The 23912-nt window shown below is 38.0% G+C and overlaps 1 protein-coding gene across 3 annotated transcripts in view; it reads left to right on the forward strand.

Moving 5' to 3' along the window:
• Nucleotides 1–23912, forward strand: part of CCDC148 (coiled-coil domain containing 148) — a 266519-nt gene that overhangs the window by 127497 nt on the left and 115110 nt on the right. For all 3 annotated transcript variants that reach the window (XM_058300887.2, XM_071216424.1, XM_071216425.1), the window contains one exon: nucleotides 1828–2034. In XM_058300887.2, the coding sequence (XP_058156870.1) occupies nucleotides 1828–2034 (207 nt within the window). The remainder of the gene's footprint in view (nucleotides 1–1827; nucleotides 2035–23912) is intronic.

The raw sequence follows: 23912 nt of genomic DNA on the forward strand, positions 1-23912 counted from the left end.
GGTACTATTGTTATCCTTATTTTATAGATAAAGAAGTTGAAGCAAAGGCTACACAGCTAGTATCCTCTCCCATCTTCTCTTATCCTCTCCCATTCTTCCTTTTAGAACAGATACTTATTATATAATAAACATGTTCATAACAAATAGTTCATTCTAGCTTTTCAAAAAAATTCTTAATTTATTAAATCCGATCACTTTTTAAAATTCTTTTTGATTCTATTTTCTTCTGTTACCAGCTATCATTTTTAACTTTGTTAATTTTTGTGTTTTTCTACCATTGATATGATACATATTTTTCCATTTACTTCTTACAGTGAATTGACTAATATGCATTTCTGAATGATGTATGCTTGCTTGCTTAATTTTTGACAGGTGTTAAACTTATTTTTGGCTTTATGGACAAAGCTAGGAAGCTTACAGAACAGATTTTAGTAACTGATATTTGGTTTAACTTGGGTCATAGTCTGTTACATTGTGTACATAATTAACCATACATAAAGTTTTACTTTTGGTAGGACCTACCTTATCCTGCTTGCCAGATTCTTTTTCACACCACTTGGGGGCTAAATAATCAAATTCAGAGACTGGGTCAATACCACCAAAACAAAGAATTATTTAGATCAGTGACTCTCAATTTCAGGGTACACAGTTTCATACAAGGAGCATCAGAATCACCTGCAGAGATTTTTCAAACTATTCAGTCACCTCCCATTCCTACTCTTTCCTCCAAGACTCTGTTACATCCCCTGGTTGAGAATCATTTCCAAAAGGAGATACTGTTACTGATGTGAGATGGTCCTTTCCCCAGGAGTGTGGAGTGGAAAAGGCTAAGGGTCACTGCTGTAATTATTTCAAATTTAGACATTAGAACATCTGAATGTTTCAGTAATTAAAGGCAAAACTGAGTTTCCATTTATTATTGCCACAGTTTTCTCTGTTTATTAGTATATTGTCTAAATTAAGCACTCAAAGTAATTATTTTTTTGTTTTTGTTTTTATTTCACTCCCTTCCCCTTCCTCCCCCCCCCCAGTTGTCTGCTCTCCGTGTCCAAATGCTGTGTGTCCTTCTGTGACTGCTTCTATCCTTATCAGCGGCATTGGGAATCTGTGTTTCTTTTTGTTGTATCATCTTGCTGTGTCAGCTCTCCACTTGTGTGGCGCCGTTCTTGGGCGCTGGGCAGCTCTCCTTATGGGGCACACTCCTTGCACGTGGGGCTCCCCTACACGGGGGACACCCCTGCGTGGCAGGGCACTCCTTCCATGCATCAGCACTGTGCATGGGCCAGCTCCACACGGGTCAAGGAGGCCTGGTGTTTGAACTGCGGATCTCCCATGTGGTAGGCGGACGCCCTAACCACTGGGCCAAGTCCGCTTCCCTCGAAGTAATTGTTAAGATACCAAAACAGATATAAAGATAAAGTATTTTCAAAATTAAAGATAGGGAAAAACATTGCTTTATTATCATAGAATTGTTGACATTGAGAAGTGAAAGATGTTTTCGAGGTCACTTGTCCAGACTCCACCTTACATGAAGAAACTGAGGACTTATAAAGGTTAATTGACTTGTCATCAGTCACCAGTTGGACACAGTCTCAGAGCTCTGGAGATAGCATCTGGTGCCTGGTTCTTCTTAATTTACTTTTGAGAAGATGCTTGTCCTCAATTTTTCAAAATCATTGGTTATATTTATTTTATTCATTTTTGTAATCATGAATTATAAAGTATAGGCTCATTTTCATAGTGAAAATGATGAAAAATAATACAAGTTTACTTATAATAGCAATGTAACACAATGTAAACATTGTGTTTACTCTGTTATCTTTTCAGGTTGAACATGAGAAATATTGTGATCAATATCACTTTGCTAGGGAGCAGCGAAAGATCTTGATATCGAATTGGAATAAGAATAGGAAAGAGTTTATACAGAAGGCTGTGATAACCCTTGCTGAGGCCTGTGCAACTCACGAAATGGAGAGCATGTTGGCTAAAGACAGGAAAAAGCAACAGGAATTGTGCGCTGATTTGAAAGTCAAGGTAAGATGCTTCACAGGTGTTTCAGTATTTGAGTTTTCATGTAAGAATCTACTTTCTTTCAACCTTAAGTTAATTTTCTCTATAAAGTCTATCTTGAATAAAATTATTTGAGCCATATGAAATTGTTCTTTTATGTAAAAAATAGTCAATAACTAGCAATTTCATATGGTTCAACTTAAAGCCATTGTAACAGGATGCTAATACTGAAGTTTTGAAATGTCCAGTACCATCCCTCAACACTGCACATCAAAACAAAGTGCTGGACCAAAATGCAATTATAAACTAAATGTCTGGGGAAGCAGATGTGGCTCAACTGGTAGAGTGCCCACCATAGGAGGTCCAGGGTTCAAACCCAGGGCCTCCTGGCTTGTGTGGTGAGCTGGCCCACACGTAGTGCTGCTGTGTGCAAGGAGTGCCATGCCATGTAGGGGTATCCCCGACACAGGGGTGTCCCCCACGTAGGGGAGCTCCACATGAAAAAAGCACACCCCACCCAGGAGTGGTGCCGCACACACAGAGAGCTGACGCAGCAAGATGACACAACAAAAAGAGACACAGATTCCCGATGCTGCTGAGAATGCAAGTGGACATGAAAGAACACACAGTAAATGGACACAAGAGAGCAGACAGTGGGGGGGGGGGGGGGAAGGGGAGGAGAAATAAATAAAACAAATCTTTAAAAAAATAAAGTAAATGTCTGATCCTGGTTCAAAGATGCATGGGCCTCTCAATCACATCCAAGATATAAAAAAAAAGGGATGGTGGACTTGGCCCAGTGGTTAGGGCGTCCGTCTACCACATGGGAGGTCCGCGGTTCAAACCCCGGGCCTCCCTGGCCCGTGTGCAGCTGGCCTATGTGCAGTGCTGATGCACACAAAGAGTGCCCTGCCATGCAGGGGTGTCCCCGCGTAGGGGAGCCCCACGCACAAGGAGTGCACCCCGTAGGGAGAGCCACCCAGTGTGAAAGAAAGTGCAGTCTGCTCAGGAATGGTGCCGCACACACAGAGAGCTGACACAACAAGATGACACAACAAAAAAGAAACACAGATTCCTGTGCTGCTGACAACCATAGAAGTGGACAAAGAAGACACAGCAAATAGACACAGAGAACAGATAACCGAGGTGGGTGGGGGAAGGGGAGAGAAATAAATAAATAAATCTTTAAAAAAAAAAAGATATGAAAAAGGTCAAGTTATGAAGGGGAGAGGATTTGTGAAGAAAGATATTGTGGGCAGTTTGCTGGGTTGTGTGTGAGTAGATGAGGTTTCCTTTGTCCTCCTCTGACCCAGTGAGAGACCTCAAGACTGGCTTGGGAGCTTAGTGTGTAACTGCTGCAGTTGGGAGGAGAGAGGACTGTAGATGTTCATAGGGAAATACAGAGGAGCTGCCTTGATGGCAGAATTGAAAACAGGAGTGCTGCTGTGTTAGAACATAACTACCATCTAGGACCTGGCTCAGGTGCCTGAATCCTAGAGACCTGAAATGGGTATGGCCTCCTAGTCATGTTGGCAAGAGGCCACTGCAAACAAATTGTATTATAGTACAAAGGCATAAGGTAAAGTGTACAAATCTTGATGTATCAATAATGATATGGTAGGAAGCTGATGGTGCAACAACACATTTTATTCCCTTGATAGAAAAAAAAATAGTCTGACATGTTACACTATAGCAATTAATAGCATATAGAAACAAATGACTCTAAAATATTAGCAGAAAAATGCCTGTGTTACATTTTTTTTTTAATAAAAAAGACAAGTTTCTTTTGACATTGCATAAGTATGGTACCTAAAAGGAATAGAAGCTGCAGCAAAGCTGATCTACCATGGGCTACAGAGCTAATGCATATTTACTCTCCATGGACAGGCTGATAAGAAGCACAAAGGTGCCAGGTGATATGACTTGTCACAATTCTTCTAGTCTGCTTATATTAGTTTTGCACACATTATCATTAATCTTTGAGCTATGCTGTGAATGATATTTTCTTCATATTGTCTTGTATTGAGGTATAAAGTGCATGAACTCAAGTGCACTATTCAATGATGTTTTACTTATACCCCCATTTAAATACCACCAATATCAAGATAAATAACATTCCACCAACTCAGATGGCTCCCTCATGCTTCTTCTCACCCTGACTTCATCACTAGAGATTAGTTTTGCCTATTCATGAACTTCATAAAAATGAAAGTGTGCAGTATATATTCTTTTATATTTCCCTTTTAATAATATCTGTGAGTTTCATCCTTGATGCATGTTTCAGTCATTTTTTCATCTTTATTGACAGGTGTTATTTCATTTATGCATGTACTACAATTTCTTTATTTGTTCTTCTGTTGATGGAAATTTGAGTTGCTTCCATATTTTTGTTATTTTGAATAATGGTGCTGTAAATGTTCTTGAAGATGTCTTTTGGTAGACATCTGTACTCATTTCTATTGGATAGGTATCTAGGAGTGGAATTGCTGGACCATAAGGCATGTGTATGCTTAACTTTAGTAAATAGATTCCAAAGTGGTTGTACAAATTTACAATCAGTTTCAGTGCTCCTTGTCCTCACCAACTTTGGTATAATTAATCTTTAATTTTAGCTAATCCAGTGGGTATGAAGTAGTATCTCAGTATGGTTTTATTTGCATTTTGCTGATGTTAAGCACCATTACATATGCTTACTAGCTGTTTGGATATCGTCTTTTGTGAAATGTCCATTCAAATCTTTTGCTCATTTTTTCTATTTGGTTGTCTGCTTTTTTCTTATTCATTTGTATGCTCTATATTTTCTGGATACAAGTTCTATTTTCTTTTCTAGTTTTCTCCCAATCTGTGGCTTGTTTCTCTACTCTCTTAATGGTGGCTTTTGATGACCAAAATGTCTTAATTTTAATGAAGTACTATTTAAAATTTTTTAATGTTTTGAGATATGTTACATACAGTAAAATCACTTTTTAAATAGTTCTATGAGTTTTGACAGCATGTCATATAAGCACCACCACAATCAAGATATGCAAGAGTTCTCTAGCCCCTCAAAAATCTTTCCTGCCCCTTTGTAGTTAACCCCTTACTCCACTTTCGGTCACTGATCTCTTCTCTGTCCTTATTGCTTTGCCTATTCCAGAATGTCTTATCAGTGGAACTATACCTATGTGGCCTTTTTAATCTGGCTTTATTTTTTTACCTTAGCATAATGTATTTAAGATTCATCCATAATATTGCAAGTATCAATAGTTTGTTACTTTTGATTGATGAGTAATATTCCATTGTGAGACTGTATGAAGGTTTATTTAGTCACCAGTTGTTTCCAGTTTTTGGCATTTAGCATACTTTATTTATGGTGGGCTTAGTCTTTAGGTTTTCCTTGTGAGCTGGCACCTCGGAGAGGATCTCTTGCTATGCCCTCATCCCTTTCCCTGAAGTTGATTGCTGCTATTTGTTACAAGACACTTGCTAACCTGGTAGGGAAAGAGGCATTCTGGTTTCTTTGGTTCAGCCTTGTTTCAGGCAGGGTTTGTGTCCCTCAGTCTCAGGGCTCGGGCTTTCTCAGTGATCCTTACCCTCTTCCTTATGGCAGATGAATTCTGCTTTGTGTCTCTGGTGATTCTTGTTGTATAGGAGAGTGTTTCCTATCCCTTTCCCAGGAGCAGAGGCTTTTTTATTCCCTTTCCTCAATTTAATGTCTTTATAATTTGTGCGCTAGTAGGTTTGTTGCTCTTCCCCTAGTGACTGAAGGGTTTTGTTCTGTAGGGCTTCCACTCCTCTCCCTAGGACATGTACCACCAAAGGAGGCTTTCTCTGCTTTCCCACTCTGACCCCAGTCTTTCTTTGAGTACTCTGTGAGGTATGTGGAGAAAAGCCTGGAAGTGGGTGCAGATTCCCTGTCTTCAGCTTCCACAGGTTCTGTACTCTCACACTAACCCATACAAGCAATTTGTTAAAATTTAATAAGCTTGTCATATTTAAAAAAAAAAACAAAACCTTAGCTGAAAACTTCTTATCCACTTCTAGGGAGACCCTGTCTTCCCCAGGTTTGCTGCCTGAGATCAGCTGGTACACACATTCCATCTCTCCTTAAAGGCATCTCTCTCACCTTAAATTTTAGGCTCATTTGTTGCCTTGTGATCTCTGCTCACTGATGGACTTAAGAAATGTTCAAATGTAGACAATTCAGCTTTAATTAGTTGTTAGGGTCGGAGTGATGTTCTTTCCAGCTTTCCATGCTCTAAATAGAAGCTAGAAGTTTGAAATGGCATACTATTTATCAAGCCTTTGCATGCCTATTTAAGAAATCTTTGGTTAGAGGCCTGCGGTCATTTTCAAAAGCATTCTGCCAAGATTCTTCTATCCAGCAGGGCTCTCCCAGGTGTGGAAATCCTAAAAGCAGTGGGGTGGAACAAAAATAAATGGTGGGGGGTGGCGGGGAGTAGATGTGGCTCAAGCAGTTGAGTGCCTACTTCCAACATGGGAGGTCCTAGGTTCAGTTCCTGGTGCCTCCCAAAGGAAAAACAAGAAGCAAAAAAAGGGGAGACAATGAGCACAAACGAGTGCAAACAAGGAGCAAACAGACAAGGGAGCCATCGTGGGAGGATGGGCAGGGGAATAAATGGGAACCCAATGTGTGCATTGCCCACATCAGGTGAATTTCCACAGGAACAACCCAGTCAGGATTCAAGATAACAAAACTTCTAGGTGGGCTTGTACTTAAGACAGCATCAGCCACTAGCTAAATAAGAACTTTGCTGTTCTCTCTTTTACATATCCTTCCCCTTCCCTCACCCACCCTTAGACCCTGAGCATCTAGTAAATGAGAGGAGGAGTTATCTTCTGAGTAAAGAGGGAAGAGTAGCTTAATCTTTTGGGACTGGATACTTTGCTATCTGAGTCAAGACTGTTCTGTTACAAAGTCACTGTGGGACTATCTAACTCAAGAGTGAGCCATGTTCTGCCCAGTTTTCATATTGCAACAGGAGAACCATCTGAATAGAGATGAAAATGAAGGCTATGTTTTGATTACTTTCCCCTCCTCATGCTGTTCAATGTATCAGGCACACTTTTAAGTGCTCCCTTATTGTACTGCATTGTAATGGATATGTTATATGTGTTTGCTGATATTGTTGAGATGTGCGGAAGTTACTACAGAGCATCCACCTACTAAAGTCAAGGCTTGGTTCCAATAGGCAATAAATTATGGAGTCTCCTCAGAAAAGGCATAGTCAGAAGAAGGTAAATAAATATTTCTGAATTTTTGGAGCCTCCAAAGGGTAAATGTGTACACAGAGTAAAATTGCATCATAAAATAGACTGTGGTACAGTAGGTTCTATTTCCCTAAGAGATGGTGTCATCTTTGACGTTTGTATTCCTGATCAAGAACTGAAGGTCAATAAATCATAGCTTTGATCAAAAATTTACCATAAAAGAAAAGAGGATAAAACCTATAAATACTATAGAAATTTAAAATGCTAAATTATGTTCATGATTTTTTTAACCTGGAAGGAAACTTGGAGATTTATCCCTACGCTTCCTTTTATGGCTGAAAACTGAAGTCCTGAAAGATGAAGTGGCTTGCCTAAGGTTCACACGAGCTCATTTGACTTGAAATTCAATATTCTCTCAGCCCCACACAGCTTTACTTACAAGAATTCTACAAAATAATAGAAGATATTTATTATACTTAGGACCCCAATGTGCTATAAAATAAACTGACAGAATGTAAAAAGTATTACCTCATTGTATCATAAATTTGACCTTTCTAAAACTAATATGCTAGCTATAATAAACATTAATTAAACATTTAACTATAATTTTGTTCTCAGTCTTGGAATTTGAAAGGGCTTTGGGGGGGGTAATTAGATGATTCATGTCTTTTAAGAAAAGTGTTAAAGGAATTTTGAAATAATGCATGTATTCTCTCTGTTTTGTTTTGTTTTTTTCTCTCAGTAATGACGGCCATAGCAAGCAGAGACATTCAGGCAGGGCCAGAGGGGTGGGAGAAAAGGGAGGACTAGAGCGCTCATTCTCCTGCCCTCACTAAACCTGCTCTTTAATCCACTATTTCCAGACTACTTGCCCCTCCCCATTGTCTACCCTAAGCCACTCTGTGAGCCATGCCCTTGATTCCTTAGCATGTTGTCTTTCTGCAGCATGGCTGGGGAGCCTCATTCCTAGCTCTGTCTCACAACTGACTTTCTCTGCTTCTGGGCTGAGTGCTTCTGGGAAAAGTCAGCTTCAGTTGGACTCTCAATGCCACAAGAGAGGTCTTAGTCCTGTTGTTAGTTTGCCCACTCTTCCCATTCCTCTTATGTTGTTCCAAAGAATCACTACTCCTCTCAAGACCTTTACACTGTTTACCCTCCTGCCCACCGCCCCCACACACACTCTCAAGAGAAAATCTGCTTCCTCCTTTACCAAAAAAAGTAAGTCACTAAGGAATGAAAAAGACCTCTAATTCCCGCCTCCCCCACCCTGTCATTTTGTCTTCCATTTGTCCCCAGCCTTCTTCCATATGCAGGATGGATGCCTCTTAGATATAAAAATCCAGTCCTTCCCCCTATGGTTTGGACTATGACCCATCTAACTTCTTCAGCAATTTGGTTCCATCAATTACACCTTTTACTTATTTATAAACATGGTGAAAGTCTTTCCTATCCAGACAGAATCTTCTCTTGACTCTAAGTCATCCTCTACCCACTAGACAATCCCTATCTCTGTCCTTTCCTCTGAAGTGAAGCCTTTTGAAAAACAAGTCCACATCATTATCCCCAGGAGTTCTAATCTCTCCCATCCATCAAAATCCTTTCCCCAAGGTCAGTGGTGACCTCCATATTACCTAATCTAGTCGATGCTCTTCCATTCTGATCCTACAGGATCTCTCTGTTCCATTTCTCACCACTGACCACTCACTTTTGACATTTTTCACTCCTTTAGCTTCTAAAAACTGTTCACTTATCCCATCTTAAAGAGGTTCTTCTTAGTATCCTTATGGATTTCTTATTGTCTTCCATGCTTGCTTTCAGCTCTTCATTGATCCCCATCCACCCTCATGGATTTACCTACCCTTTTATGCTAATTAATCTCAAATCATTTTTCCCCCTATCCCTGAACAACTCTCTTTTTTGAAACTCATTGTAGTGATTAGGAGCTGTGTGTGCCCCACATAAAAACATGCTCTTATCCTTAATCCATTCCTGTGGCTGTGAACCCTTTGTAAGTAGGAACTTTTGATAAGGCTACTTCTGTTAAGGTGTGACCCAACCCAATCAGAATGGGTCTTAATCCTATCACTGGAGTCCTTTATAAATGGAAAGAAATTCAGAGAGAAAGCCATGGGACACAAGAAGTTGAAACTCATTGGAAACTGGAAGAGCAGGGAGATGCTAGGAGAATCCATTGCCATGTGAAAGAGAAGCCAAGGACCAAAGATCACTGGTAGGCAGCCCCAGAATGCCAGTCTTCAGGAAGAAAGAATTGCCTTAATGAGGCCTTGATTTGGGCTTTACTAGCCTCAAAACCATCAGCTATTTACACTCCCATTTTTTTTAAACCAGTCCATCTAATAGTATTTGCTTGAGCATATATCCAGCTATGTGCTGATTGTATCAATTTAGAAGTCCATAGATGACTCAAACTCAGTGTCTAAAATGGAAATTTTTGTTTTCCTCTGTTAAACTTAAATTTCTTTCTTTAAATGTATCTTAGCTTCCTATTATTACTTATCATTATAGCTATCTGTAAACTTTGGGAAATTTTATCTCATAAGTTTCTACTCCTTCCTTTCCATCACTGGGTCCTAGCCATTGTGCCTGAACTATGCAGCAATCCTCCAATGGCTATGCTTCTCATCCTTCCCCTATGAAATCCTTCCTTTTAATTGCAGACAGAATGATCTATCTAAAATGCAGTTTAGTGTTTGCCCACCCATGATGAGAACTCTTCTGTGGTACCCCATTGCTTACAATAATGACCAAATTTCTCAGCACAATTCTCTGGGACTTCGGTGACTTAGATCCTGGCTCCCTCGCAAGTCTCCCTTCTTGGCACACTCCACTACACAATTTACACTGTAGAAACACCAAACTCCTTGTAATTCCTTTTCTTTCTATCCCCTGTCACTGCATCACACCCCATTCTGTTTCCGGCCTCTGTATCTTGATTCTGCTATTTCTTGGCATTACCTGAAATGGGCTTCCTGCCTTCTCTTGTCTGACTAAATCTTACTCATCTCTAAGATTCAGCTCAAAAGTCTGCTACAGGAAGAATCCCATGAGTCCCTGGCTAGTTGCAATATACTCTCTTTATAGAAGCGATATTGAAGAAATAATATTCAAAGACTTACCAAACTTGATGAAAGAGATCCAAAAATCCCAAAAAGCATAACAAAGAAGGAAATACACCTAGGCACATAATAGTCAAACTACTGAAAACAGAGATTAAGAGAAGGAAATTATATGAGGAGACAGGCTTGGCATGGAGACCCATGTTCTGGGGTCAGGGTGATGACTGCAACTTCCTAAGCAGTGTGGCCTTTACCAGGCCAGTTCTGTGGTTCTGGCTGTTTATTCTACTTTTTTCCCAATGATTTTATGAGCCTGCCTGCATCCTGTAATTAATGCTTTTTTTTTTTTCTTTTGTGGTACCAGGCCCAGGGACTGAACCCAGGACCTTGTATATGGAAAGCCAGCACTCAGCCACTGAGCCACGTCTGCTATCCTAAGTTGTTTTTTTAACTTATTTGCTTCTTGTTTGTTTTTAGGAGGCACCAGGAACCAAACCCAGGACCTCCCATGTGGGAAGCAGGTGTTCTACCACTTGAGCCACATCCGCTCCCTAATAATTTCCTTCTTAAACTAACTAGATTATATTCTGCTGTATGCAACTAAGAACTCTGATACAGATGTCTGTCCTGCTTTGCCATTCTTTCTGGCCTCCTTATTGACTGCAGGTTAGAGATGAGGTTAGAGATGAGCAAGAGTGAAAACCAGTAATGACTAGTCAATCTCTTGCCCAACTAATATTGGTCCTGCAGGCACACAGGGCCTGACCTTGCCCTCTTCCTTCCCTTTTCCCTCACATGTGCAATCACCTCAGAGGCAGAGGTGACCACAAAAATATTACACATCATTTACTTGGTCTGGGTCACTGGTTGCAGGGGAAAGGATGTGCTCACCACTTAATAACAATCTACCAATGTGCATGGGTGTCAATTTACTTCTATTTATATTTCTGACATCATCTCAGGGGTGTTCCCTTGGTATAGGGAGATATAGCAGGTTGCTTTTAAGATATTGGCAATCCCATATCATATACTTCCTGGGTAAGAGAAGGAAAAAAACACAACATGGAGAAACTTGGATATCAGTTCTCCTCAGGAACTGGCAAGGATTCATTAGTTTCTGTCAATTTAAAGCATGTGTTTGTGAATATCTTGGTGTGGTCCCCTGTGCCACACACTATTACCACACTTAGTGCTGTCTATTAATCCCTAATATTACCAGTTTCTTTATAGTCTCTTCAGTTGAGGACATTCACAAAGATGTTGTCTATGGTTAACCATGGATTTAATATCAGCAGATGCAAGAGAGCTCTGAGTACCATAGGCATCGATGCCTGAGTGGTTTTTGGTCACAGCAGCAGATGGCATTTTCGCTATACAGCTATATTATGCTTTCTGTGGCTCTTGGCAGGTAGCTAATTGAAATTCCACTGGGTTTCTATATGTGTAAATGCATCTCCACATTTGTTCTAAGTAACATACAAAGTAGCCCCATTCTTTAAAATCTTAGTTTTTAAAAGCATGTCTGTCTACATCAAGGTCTGTTTTATAAATGCTGAATGAGGCTGTACTTTTTAATATTCTTTATAATGAGAGCCTTATATTTCAGTGGCAAGTCATAACAACATCCCACAGGATGCTTTGAAAATGAGGATGTTTGGTCTGGCACATAGATGTTTGTATTTTATAGTGACTTTATGCAATAAAACTTCAAAGAACCATAATTTCAAGTACTGAGTGGAAGTCACAACTTAGAGTTGGAAAGCCAGCACTTTAAGAATGCGTGTTAAAAATAAATACATAGCTGTTAAGTATTTTTAAGTGTGCCTAATGGCACAGAATGGAAAATCGAGAAATAAAGCCACACATCTATGATCAGTAGATTTTCAACAAAGATACAAAGGTGATTCAATTAAGAAAGGATAGCCTTATAAACAAATGGTGCTGGAGCTATTGGATATCCAGATGCCAAAATATGTAAACCTCAATTTATACCTCTTGTACTGTATAAAATTACCTCAGAATGGACCATAGACCATGTGAAACTGAAAACTACAAAACATAGGAGAAAATCTTGGTTGGACAAAGATTTCTTAGTCATAATAGCAAATGTACTATCCCTGAAAGAAAGGATGATAAATTGGACCTCCTAAAAATGAAGAACTTCTGCTCTTTGAAAGACATTATTAAGATAATGAAAAGACAGGCCACCCATTGGGAGTAAATATTTGTGAATTATATATCTGATCAAGGACTTTTATGAAGAATTTGTAAAGAATTTTCAAAATTCAATAAAACAAAATAAACAACAAATAAAAACAAGAAAATAATAAAGTAACAAAAACAAAGTATCCATTGGAGAATTTTTAAAAAGTACCTACTTATCTCCCTATGTCATATTTCTCCGTTTAATTCTCTGCATGGAATTATTCCTCCTTGACACTTGTTTTAGGCTTTCCCTTCCCTAAAATGTACATATTAAGGGCAGGAATCATGCATATTTTGTGAATTCCTGTGACTTCAGTGCCTCAGACATTGTCTGGGACCTTTCAGGGACTCAAACATTTGAGTGCATGCTTTTTTAAATGAAAGTTGTCTAGGTCCCACCTAAAATCTTGCATAATACCAATGGTATACCCACCAATTTTGGAAGCAATGTGACAGGGGCATGTGACCTTTTGTGGATAAGGGAAGGCTTCCTGAGGAAGTGATGATGGAGTTGAGATAAAAACTTGAGCAGGAGTTAACTAGGCTAAGGTGAAGGATGAGGGAGAGGCAGTGAGGATAGAGTTCTAAAGAGAAGAAACTCATGCAAAGGCACCATGGTAAGGGATCCTAGAAAACCTGACTGGTAGAATGGGCAAGTTATGAGAGGTAGGAAGTAACTAGTAAAGAGCTCCAAGGTGACACTGTCTTGACAGCCTTACCCCATTCAAAAACGGAGGAAATTGAGTGGTCACTCCATTTTTGAAGGATTCCTTTGGGAGCTGTGGGGACTAATATGAGGAGAGCCACCTCCAATTTTTAGGCAGGCAAAGAAGGGTGACCCAACTGGCCATAGAGTTTGGCCAGGTATAATCCACAAGTCATTCCAAGCAGAGGCTATCCCAGCCTTTGTGAATGAGGAAGAGGGTCAGTGAGCCAAGTAGAAGCTTCTCCTCTGTCTGTTTCATCCTTGCTATGACTTCAGTATGGGTTGATGTCTTTAGCTAACAGGAGGTTAACATTAGGAAAGAATAATATCAGAATATGAGTCTAAATCATGAGGGAAAGCTGGATCTGTAGGATTTGTTTCTGAAAAGGGGGTAGACACATAGATAGTTTTATATTTTCTTTTTGGCCTGCTTGAAGCTAGCAGGAACAGAAGGGGTAGGGAAGTGTCTTAGTTTGGGATTATATTTGAGTGAAATAAAACTAAAAATAACAGTGACTTAAACAAGATAGAAGTTTATTTTTCACTCACAGAAGTATAGGCTGTCCAGGGATGGTATAGTGAATGGCTCTGTGGAGATCAGAGACCAGTTCCTTCTGCATTTTTGCTCTGGCATCCTTAACAGGTGACTTTTACCTTGTAGGCCAAGATGGGGCTCTTACCCCAGCATTCTAGCTAGCAGGAAGGAGGCTGTGAGATGAGCACACCACTGCCCTTCAAGGTTATTGTCCAGAAATAACCTTCCCACTTCCCTCCCATGTAGCAAAACTTAATCATAACTGTCATGCCTGGCTGCAAGCTGAGGACTGTAGTCTATTTCAGATGTTAGGTGCCCAGCCAGAATTCAGAGGTTTATTACTGCGAAGAAGGGAAGAATAGATATGCATATGAACAGTGCAACTTTCTCTACATGTAATGCAAAAGGTAAGTGTGCAGTTTTCCTTCCATGCTTATCCTCCCATATTGCATTTATTTGTTCATTTGTATATCTATTGCTGAACTCTAAGCATATTAAAGGAAGAGCCCATTTTTTATTTATGTATCACCAATGCTCAACACACTCAATAAATATCACTAAACACCCTTGAAAATAAGTCTGTATGTGCCAAGTTTACTTAATTTTTTTTTAAGTGCTATAGGGGGAATCTTGCATACCCATTTACATCCTTTGATAATCTTCTTGTGTTTAAAATTGTTCACATCTGACTTTGATGCTCTTTATGGTTTAAAAAAATATTGCATTGCAAAATCCCTTCATGGCATTAAATTATCTAAGTCATTTTCAGGCAATTTTCATGGTTTTCATAATGTTAGAACTCTTTCTGGTTTCTATATATACTTTTCTCCAACCAGAAACTCAGAGAACTGTTCTATCTGTTTTTTGTAGTTTACCCTTTTACCCCAGCATTGTTTCATTGGGGAAACTCTAGGCAGTGAGTGAGGGGATAATTGGGTAGAAAGACTCAAGTCCTAATTCCTTGCTCTTAGCTCCAGATGGTGTAGGAAATCTCTTCTCAAAAGAATTTCAAGGTTAAGGTTGACTGTTTGCAAATGGTCAGATGAGAACACCTTTTTAAGTTCATCATGTGCTTTCATAAAACTCTGTGGATGATAAAGGAGAAATTAAATTTATTAGTTATTGAAGGAAATCTCTGTTTTTATATCTATGCTTTTCAGGTTCATTTCTACCTAGTGGCACTTTTAGTACTCTGAACACAGTGACCTCTCTCCTGTTACTTGCCTGCTTCCAACACAATGAATTCCCATTAGAGTATTGTCACTGCAAACTACTTAAGAAAATCCCCATTTTGTAAATGTCTAAAATAATGTATATTGAGTTTTCCCTATATTGTCTCATAATAACAAATGTTTCATTTAGTTCAAGCAGCTTGCTGGAAATTGTTTTTGTGTGTGTGTGTGTGGGGGGAGATAGGCAGACTAGAGAAGGAATAAAGTTGAACAAAAAAATGAGAAAAATTATCTGTAGGTGCCTGAGGCATTTATAATAGAAAGAATCAAATTTCTGGGCATGAAAGGTATATGAAAGACATGTTAAAAGTGATTCTTCTGGGCTCTGTGCCTATTTCTTTGCCTTCACAAAAGATGGAGTTTGTAAAAGACATATGTTGAATGCCTGAGTATTTGAAAATGACACAAGTTAGTTGTTACTAATATACTTAGTGATTATCATAAAATTATTTTCTTTGCATGTAGCATAATTCATCCATTTACTCATTCAACAAATATTTATTGAGCACCTGCCATGTTGCCAGACATTATGATAGGCACTAGGCATCCAGAGATGAATAAGATGTCCTTAGAGAACTTTGATTCCAGTAGAAGAGATATACATATAAACACATAATTATTATGGAGTACAGTAAGTACCACAACAGAGATGTATATTAAAATTAAAGGAGTACAGAGGAAGGCACACAACTTACAGGAGGGGGCAGGCATACAACTTACAGGAGGAGGGGGGAGAAGAAGAGGCAACCATTTGATTTAAATCCTAAAGGATGCTAAGTGTTAGCTTGGTAAAATGAGAAGTGGAAGGACATTCTGGGCATGAGGATGGATGAGCCGGTCTCCCACAGATCAAAAACAGTGTATCAGTGTACAAAAGCATGTTGGGCTGCTTCTTCATAAAGCACGTGTCAGACAGTAATCAGACAAGGGCTAGAGATGTAGGCATGTGCTAGGTGTTGCAGGGTGTGTGTGCAATGTCACAGGACCTGGAATTTTAGTCTATGTGTGCATGCAGAGCTATTGAAGGGTTTTAGTGGGAGTAAATTTTAATAAGATCAGTTTGGTGGCTAGGGTGAGGGTGAATTTTTTTTTAAAGATTAAAAAAATTTTTTATCCCCTCCCCACCACCCATTCTTTGTGATTGCTGTGTCTGTTTGTTGTGTGCTCATCTTCCTTTTTTTTTTTTAGGAGGCCCTGGGAACCTGGGGCCTCCCATGTGGTAGGTGGGAGTTCAATCGCTTGAACCATATCTGCTTCCAGAGGGTGGATTTTATGAGGACAAATCTGGGAAGCAAGGACAGCTAGACATCTATTGACAGTCTGGGTGAACGATGACAGTAGTCTAAACTAGGTAGAGATCCTTTTTTTTTTTTTTAATCGTAAAGATACCCAGCACTTTTCAGTGTAAATTTGTCCTTTCCCACTGCTCTGAAGTTCCATCTGTGTCATGAGCCAAATGTTCATAAATGTGCAGATTTGTTTCTGAACTCTCTTCTGTTTCATTTGTCTATGTTATCCATGAACCAGTACTATCCTGCCTTAGTTACCATAGCTTTGTAATAAATGTTGATTACAAAGATAGGAGAGCAACCCTCCCACCTTGTTCTTCTTCATAAAAATCTTATTCTTGGACTTTTACATTTCTATGTACATTTTTAATAGTTTGTCAAGTTCTGAAAAAGAAATCCTATTGAGGATTAAGATTGTAATGAAAATACAAATCAATTTGGCAAGAAAAAGAGCTTTACAAAATCAAGACTTTCAATTAAAGAATGTATTATATGTTTTCATTTATTTAGGTCTTTTTTGATTTTAATTCCTCTCATAAAATTTTATAGTTTCTTTGCAAAGACCCTATACATATTTTGCTAGATTTATTTCTACGTACTTGGTGTTTTTGATGCTATTACATATGGTATATTTCAGAATGTTATTTTTTATGTTTGTTGCTATATAAAATATAATTTTATATTGATTTTATACAGCAACCTTCATGTACTAATGTTAATGCATATTAACATTAAAATATTAAATTTATTAATTCTAATCATTTTTCTCTAAATCATGTTAGGTTGCCTATGCATAGAATATTACTATCTATGAATGACAATTTGCTTCCTTCTTTCAGTCTTTATACCTTTTCTTTTTCTTGCCTTACTTCACTGGCCTGGACCTTCCTTACACTGTTGAAAAGAAGTTCTGGTTGAAGCCATTTTTGTCCTGTTGCTGATCTCAAAGAGAAAGCTTTCAGATTAAGGAAGCTCCTGTCTACTCTTAGTTTCCTAGAAGTGTGTATAAATGTGTGTGCACATACACACATAAGAATGGATGTTAAATTTTATGAAATACTTTTTTGTTTCTATGCTTACTCTTTTTTTCTGTATTTCCCTCTATTTTATATTGCATTCTTTATTGTGGATAGTTTCTTCTGAATTATAAATTCCCTCTTCAGACATTTCTAATCTGCTATTAAATTCATCCATCAAATTCTTTATTTTGATTATTGTAGTTTTCATTCTAGAATATCTATTTGCTTATTTTTGGAAATCGAAATGTCAATTTTTATTGTTTCCAAATCCTTGCTTGAAAATTTATTCTCAGCTTTTATCTTCATGACAGAGTAAGCATAGTTGTTCTACAGTCTATTTTTTATAATTCTTGTAGAATTTGTGATGTCTTTTGTTTTTGCTGGTTCCCGCTCATGTTGTCGTTTCTTTTCATGTACCTTGTTCTTTGCTTATTTACTGAATATTGGATTAAAAATGCTTGTAGAAATAATTTGAGTCCTAGGTGATGCTACCCTTCTCTAGAAAACATGCTGTATCCTTCTGCCAGATGCCTAAGAGTAATGAAAGTCTTCAAGCAAGGCTTGAAGATTTTTGAGCCACTCACATTACTCAGGGTTCCAAGCCTAGAAGCAGGAGTGCTTTACTTGGGTCTCTGCCTTTGATGTTTGCTGGGCCCACCCCCTATCCCTCTAGCCCAAAGAATCTATAGTGCTTCTTCTAGTCAAAAGGCTCCAATGGGCATAGCCCTTTAAAATCCATGTTTTCCCCATGATCTTTCCAAAGCACTACTCTTCTTCTCACCTTCTTGCCTTACTGGCAAATACCCCAATGCTCTCCTATATTTTTTCAATGGAAATCTGTACTTGGCCCATTAATTCCTTAATTCCTGCTTTTAAGAGGTTACGTTATTGGGGCGGCGGACTTGGCCCAGTGGTTAGGGCGTCCACCTACCACATGGGAGGTCCGTGGTTCAAACCTCGGGCCTCCTTGACCCGTGTGGAGCTGGCCCATGCGCAGTGCTGATGCGTGCAAGGAGTGCTGTGCCACTCAGGGGTGTCCCCCCCGCGTAGGGGAGCCCCACGTGTAGGGGAGCCCCACGTGTAGGGGAGCCCCATGTGTAGGGGAGCCCCACGTGTAGGGGAGCCCCACGTGTAGGGGAGCCTCATGCATAGGGGAGCCCCACATGCAAGGAGTACATCCCATAAGGAGAACCATCCAGCGTGAAAGAAAGAAATATAGATTCCCGTGCCACTGACAACAGAAATGGACAAAGAAAGAAGACGCAGCAAATAGACACAGAGAACAGACAACCGGGGTGGGAGGTGAGGGGGGGAAGGGAGATAAATAAATAAATAAATCTTTAAAAAAAAAGAAGAGGTTATGTTATTATTATTATTATTATTACTTTTAAAATGTTGGGCGGTTTTGTTTTAGTTGTTAGCAGAAAGTATGGTCTGAAAAGTACCTAATCTGACATTATTGATTTTATTTTCAAATAAATGTAATTATGTTTTTAAAAGGAGAGTCAATTTAAAGAAAAATATTAATATCCACAGATTATCTGTGGATCTGGTGAGGAAAGGATGCCCAAATAACTGATGCTTGTCAAACACTTGTGTAGTGGGTAGGTCCAAGAGGTGCTAGTCAGATCACCTGGCTCATGTCTTATTTAGATAACTTATGAGCTCATTAATGTTGAACAAGTTACTTAACCCCTCTAAATCTCTGTTTCCTCATTCATTAAATAGAGATAATCAAAGACCTAATTCACTGTGTCATTGTATTAAATTAATCACGTGCAAATCACATGACCTAGTTCCTGGCATTTGGTAAATGCTACTTAAGTGTTAATTATTACTTTCCTTATTTGTGAGTCAGAGAGAAAAATTGCTAACAATATATTTAGGTCAATCATTATTCTCCTTGATTATGACAAACATTAGCATAATGTTTAGCATAATTTGAAACATTCTTATTAGGTGTAAACTTAAGTATCAGTAATGGCCATCATTACCACAAAGGAGCATAAGATGATTTATAGTAGCTCTTCAGATCCTCCAAGGGATTTTTGTTCTTTTGCATGAAATAGTCACCCTTGCTGTGAATAGTTCAGCTTGTATATTGCCCAATTCTGATCTATGGAAATGGCACCACCCTCTTGAGTTGTACTGTGCTTTCGCCTGTACAACTATATGTAATAGCCCTGGGAAAATTCTTCAATAATATATTCTCAACATATGTGGGCTATGAATCTGCAAACCATAATTGGACCTAATGTATCTGTTGTAATTAGTCCTAACAGTTTTATGCTTCTTTAAAAAATTTCTTGAATTCTAGTTCCTGCTCTGGCAATACCTAACAGTGTAGTCTTGGACAAATCAGTATTTCCAGGCTTAAATTTCTTCATCTGTCAAAGAAAAGAGTTGGACTAAATTATCTCCAACTTTAAAATTCTACAACTCACATGTAAGATGTAATTTCAGTATCTCTGCAGTGGTTTTACATCAGTGAATTTCTAATATTATTAGGGCCGTTTGGAATCTTTTTGTAAGCTGATAATTAGCATTAAAATGATATTTTTCCATTTGTCATATTAATAAAGCATACATATTCAAGAAAAAAATGTGTGACATTTAAAATAATGGGGCTTAGTGTGACCTAAAAGTCCTTTTCAAAATCTGTTCCAGCACCATGATTATCTGTCTATAAATGACCATATTGGACACCTACTTAGATGACAAGTTTTTTAAATGGCTGAAAGAAAAGTCCTCATCAGTGATAATGGAAATACCATTTTGTATGCCTAACTGGAGTTTCAGCTCACCTAATGTGACACTTCATGCCCAGTCTTAAAGTTGACTCACTGGTATAATAAGGCAGTTTTGAATGCAAACTCAGTAAACTTCTAGTGCCTCATTCTGACCTGATAAGACTTTTGAAAAGCTTCAAGTCATATAAATAATTTACAACTGACATCACTATTTTGTGGGTTAATCCTTTAAATTAACTAAATCAATTTACTTTTTTTTTTTAAAAGAAATTAGGCATTCTTTTCTTTAAAATGAAAGGCTGTAAGGAATCTACAGGTATAATTGTAATGCTAGGGTTTTAAAGTGACTGCATGGTCAAGCCAGGAACTTCTTTAGGTACTTACAAGTATCACTGATGGTGTGCATAGGTGATTCTTTCTGAAACGTCCATTGCAGGTAAAATGCTCACCATAATATGTACCTTTTAAAAGTCATCATGACTACTTACCTTTTTCTAAAGCAATAATAATTTCTCCAGAGATTTTTCCCATTAAAATTTTCCCCATCAAAAATCTTTTATAAAATACTTTGAATAAATATAACCAACTGCAACTCTGACTTCCAGCTGTCATCAAAGGTCTCCAAAGAATATACTTTGATTATAAAACTAGATTGACAGGGATTTGAGAAAAAAAGAGACAGACTGAAAAAGGCACAGAACTGTTAGACCCCTTTGTTCACATAAATTCCCTAGTAAGAAGCCATAGAGAATTGTTCATATAAAAAATTTCATTCTTTCTTTTTTGAGAAAGGAAAAGCTTAATTGCTACATAGAAGCAAGTGGCCTGGATCTCTGTCATGCATTCAGATGCTCTGAATGGAAACCTTTTATAGCATCTCAATCTAAGTAATGTGACAATCACAATTTAGTTATATTTAATTTTGCAAAATACTTTGCCATAAATTTTTCTGTCATCAAAACTATCTTCTGAGAGTTTTCCCTAAACCACGGATAAGGACAATGAATCACAGAAAACTGGCCTGCCAGAAGTGATGTAGCTAACTGGTATTTGATCTGGGACTAGAATTCATTCTGCAGATTCTGAGCAATGCCATTTCCAAAAGACTACAGGGCGACTACTTGGTATATGCTGAAATATGAATAAAAGGGAAAATGCTGCTCAGAGAAAAGTGAGAAAGGTTTTCTTCTTTCCTCTTTCTCCTTTTTCGTGTTCCTTGCCTTCCAATATTCATGCTAAGGTAAAGTGAGTCTGCTTTGTGGTGTGCATTTTTGTCACCATCTAGCTAGTAATACAGACTGGTTTTCCCCTTCCATTTGACTCTGTTGATTTGCTTTTTTCTTAAAATATTCTCATCCTTAGCTTTGGAGAATCCTCTTTGTCTCAGTTTCCTCCTACTCGCTTCTCAGACTTGGCTGAACTACTATAGTTGTCTCTCACGTTGATTTCCCTAAAAACCAGCCTTTATTCCCTAAATCCATCTTCCAAACAGCCACCAGAATGCTTCCTACTTCCTGAGGCAGGGGACTTTGCGGATTCATCAGGTCTTAGTACAAATTTCCTGGGAGATCTATAGTTGAGGAATTACGGCATTTCCTCTCTTTCTTATCTAAGTCATGTTCTTTCACTTAACAAAGAATTGGCAGTAGTTGCACCTGTTTTCTTTTTGACTTAAATTCAGGGATACGTTATTCCATTCTGTCTTCTTCACTTTCCATAAACCAAAGGTATTGAGAGGTGTTACCAAAACCTTCTTCTCCATCCAGGAGGCAAGCTTGCATTTGGGATCCATATATATTGGTCTCTACCTCTAGCATACACTCTGCTTGTCCCTGGGATTGTTCCAAGATTATACTCTTTATGTTTGAAATTAAGCAACAGCAATTTATGCTTTCCCCAGAAATTCCCACTATAAATCTTCTTATGAAAACCTCATAGAATGCTGTCTTTAAGCTAGTTGGATAATTTTCTTCTCTTCTCAGTGCTAAGTTATAACTGGTCCTTACATTAACCAGCTGGATATCAGCCCTACCTTTTGGACTGGGAAAGTAGGAGAGAGACTGGAAAAAAGATTCAAATAAAACAAAAGATGAATTAATATAACTTGATTTACTGTAAGGGGGAAAGAGGATATAAGATGCCTGAAATCTCCAAGCTGAAGTGGTTAGAGGAATAGGGAAATGAGAATAGTAATTTACTTTTATGACAAAATCAGTAAGTTTGGTTTTAAGGCATGTTCTTTAAATGATAGTTATACCCTAAAATAAAAATTTTCAGTAGGAAATATTTTATCTGATTTCAGCATAAAATAGATATGTTGCAAGCTACTCATATACTGGTAAATTATCTCAGATATTCAGAAGTATACACACAAAACCCTTAAGTAGCTTATGAACCTTAAAAATCTGCTTCATTAATTTCATTCATTAGTGAAAGTGAAGGTGATGATTATGCTGAAATGGGGTAGGATCAATTTCACCAAGGTAATGTATTGTGAATATTTACAGTACTTGATTACTATAAATACTATTTATATAATTTTATAGTATATGTTTTTATCTAAAATAAAATATAACCTGTATTGCTTAATTTTCCCAGGAGCTATTTTCCCACATTTATCTATAAAGCCAATAAATGGTATATGAAATCCAATGATAAATTCTATCAGAGTATATATATGTGACTTCTGTCTGCCAACATAGTGGCTTTTACCTTTTGTTAAAATACTAAGAATGCTTTCTTTAATAGGAAAAATACTACTTCCCAAACAGTAGTTCCCATTTTTATATATGTATGTATGCCAGAAGAATCTTTGCCAAAAAGAGTTGAGTTCTATTTGTATTGTCATTTAAAAACTTGAGAAATCCTTCTTCCTAAATAGACTAGCTTTCTCCTGCTTGCTATTAAAGGCAACTTTTGTATAGGCAGTCAGCAGGGGTGGTATCTGCTGTCAAAAGTTATAATAACCCAAACCTCTACAAAACTCCAGGTTCCCCTGTGAAATGTTCTCTGTATGGACATTTCTTAGAAACAGTTGTCATCTGAGACACTTGAGTGTAGCTCTAGTGGCTAGAGTTATCAGGATCAAAGAATGTATTCATTATACAAAATAAAATAACATCCCCATTGCTATTTGTTTCTGTCCTAAATGGCTCAAGGGTCACTGCCACTCATGTCCTCTCCCCAGCCCAAATGCAAGCCTTTGTACAGAGTGATACTCTACTTCTGTGTGAGAGACTTCACCTAGGCAAGTTACCTCAGTTGCTTTTCACTTTATTACTATGAGATTCTGTCATAAATTATGCAAGTAAAATAAAACAATGTGAATTTACAAATTACTTTAGTGAAGACTGAAAGTTAAATTTTAACCAAATCCAATGGATGTGTCATGATGATGGGAACGAGTGTTGTTGGGGGGGGGAGAGGGGGGGTGGGGGGGTGGGGTTGAATGGGACCTCACATATATATTTTTAATGTAATATTATTACAAAGTCAATAAAAAATAAAAAAATTAAAAAAAAAAAAAAGAAAGTTAAATTTTAATGTTAAGCAAATTGACATTAATGTTTTATTGATTTTTAATAAATTTGAAATACTATATTCATATATCTCCTTGTAATTCTAACTGAAGGAACATACTTGAGTATTAAAAATTTAACAGTTTAGCATTTAACTTATATCTCATGCTTGAAGATATGCCTGAAAAACAGTATTCACCAAAAGAGAAAACCAATATGTACTTGTGTCCCTTACAGAGAGTATAAGTAGAGATTGTTTTGTTTTGTCATTTACTTCTCATTTGGAGTTCTTTCCAAAGGTGACTTAGCCTGGATTCTGCCCAAAGCAGAGGCTAAGACTAGGGCATTTGTACAGATATT

Source organism: Dasypus novemcinctus, chromosome 7 (assembly GCF_030445035.2).
Source record: "Dasypus novemcinctus isolate mDasNov1 chromosome 7, mDasNov1.1.hap2, whole genome shotgun sequence".
Lineage (NCBI taxonomy): Eukaryota > Metazoa > Chordata > Mammalia > Cingulata > Dasypodidae > Dasypus > Dasypus novemcinctus.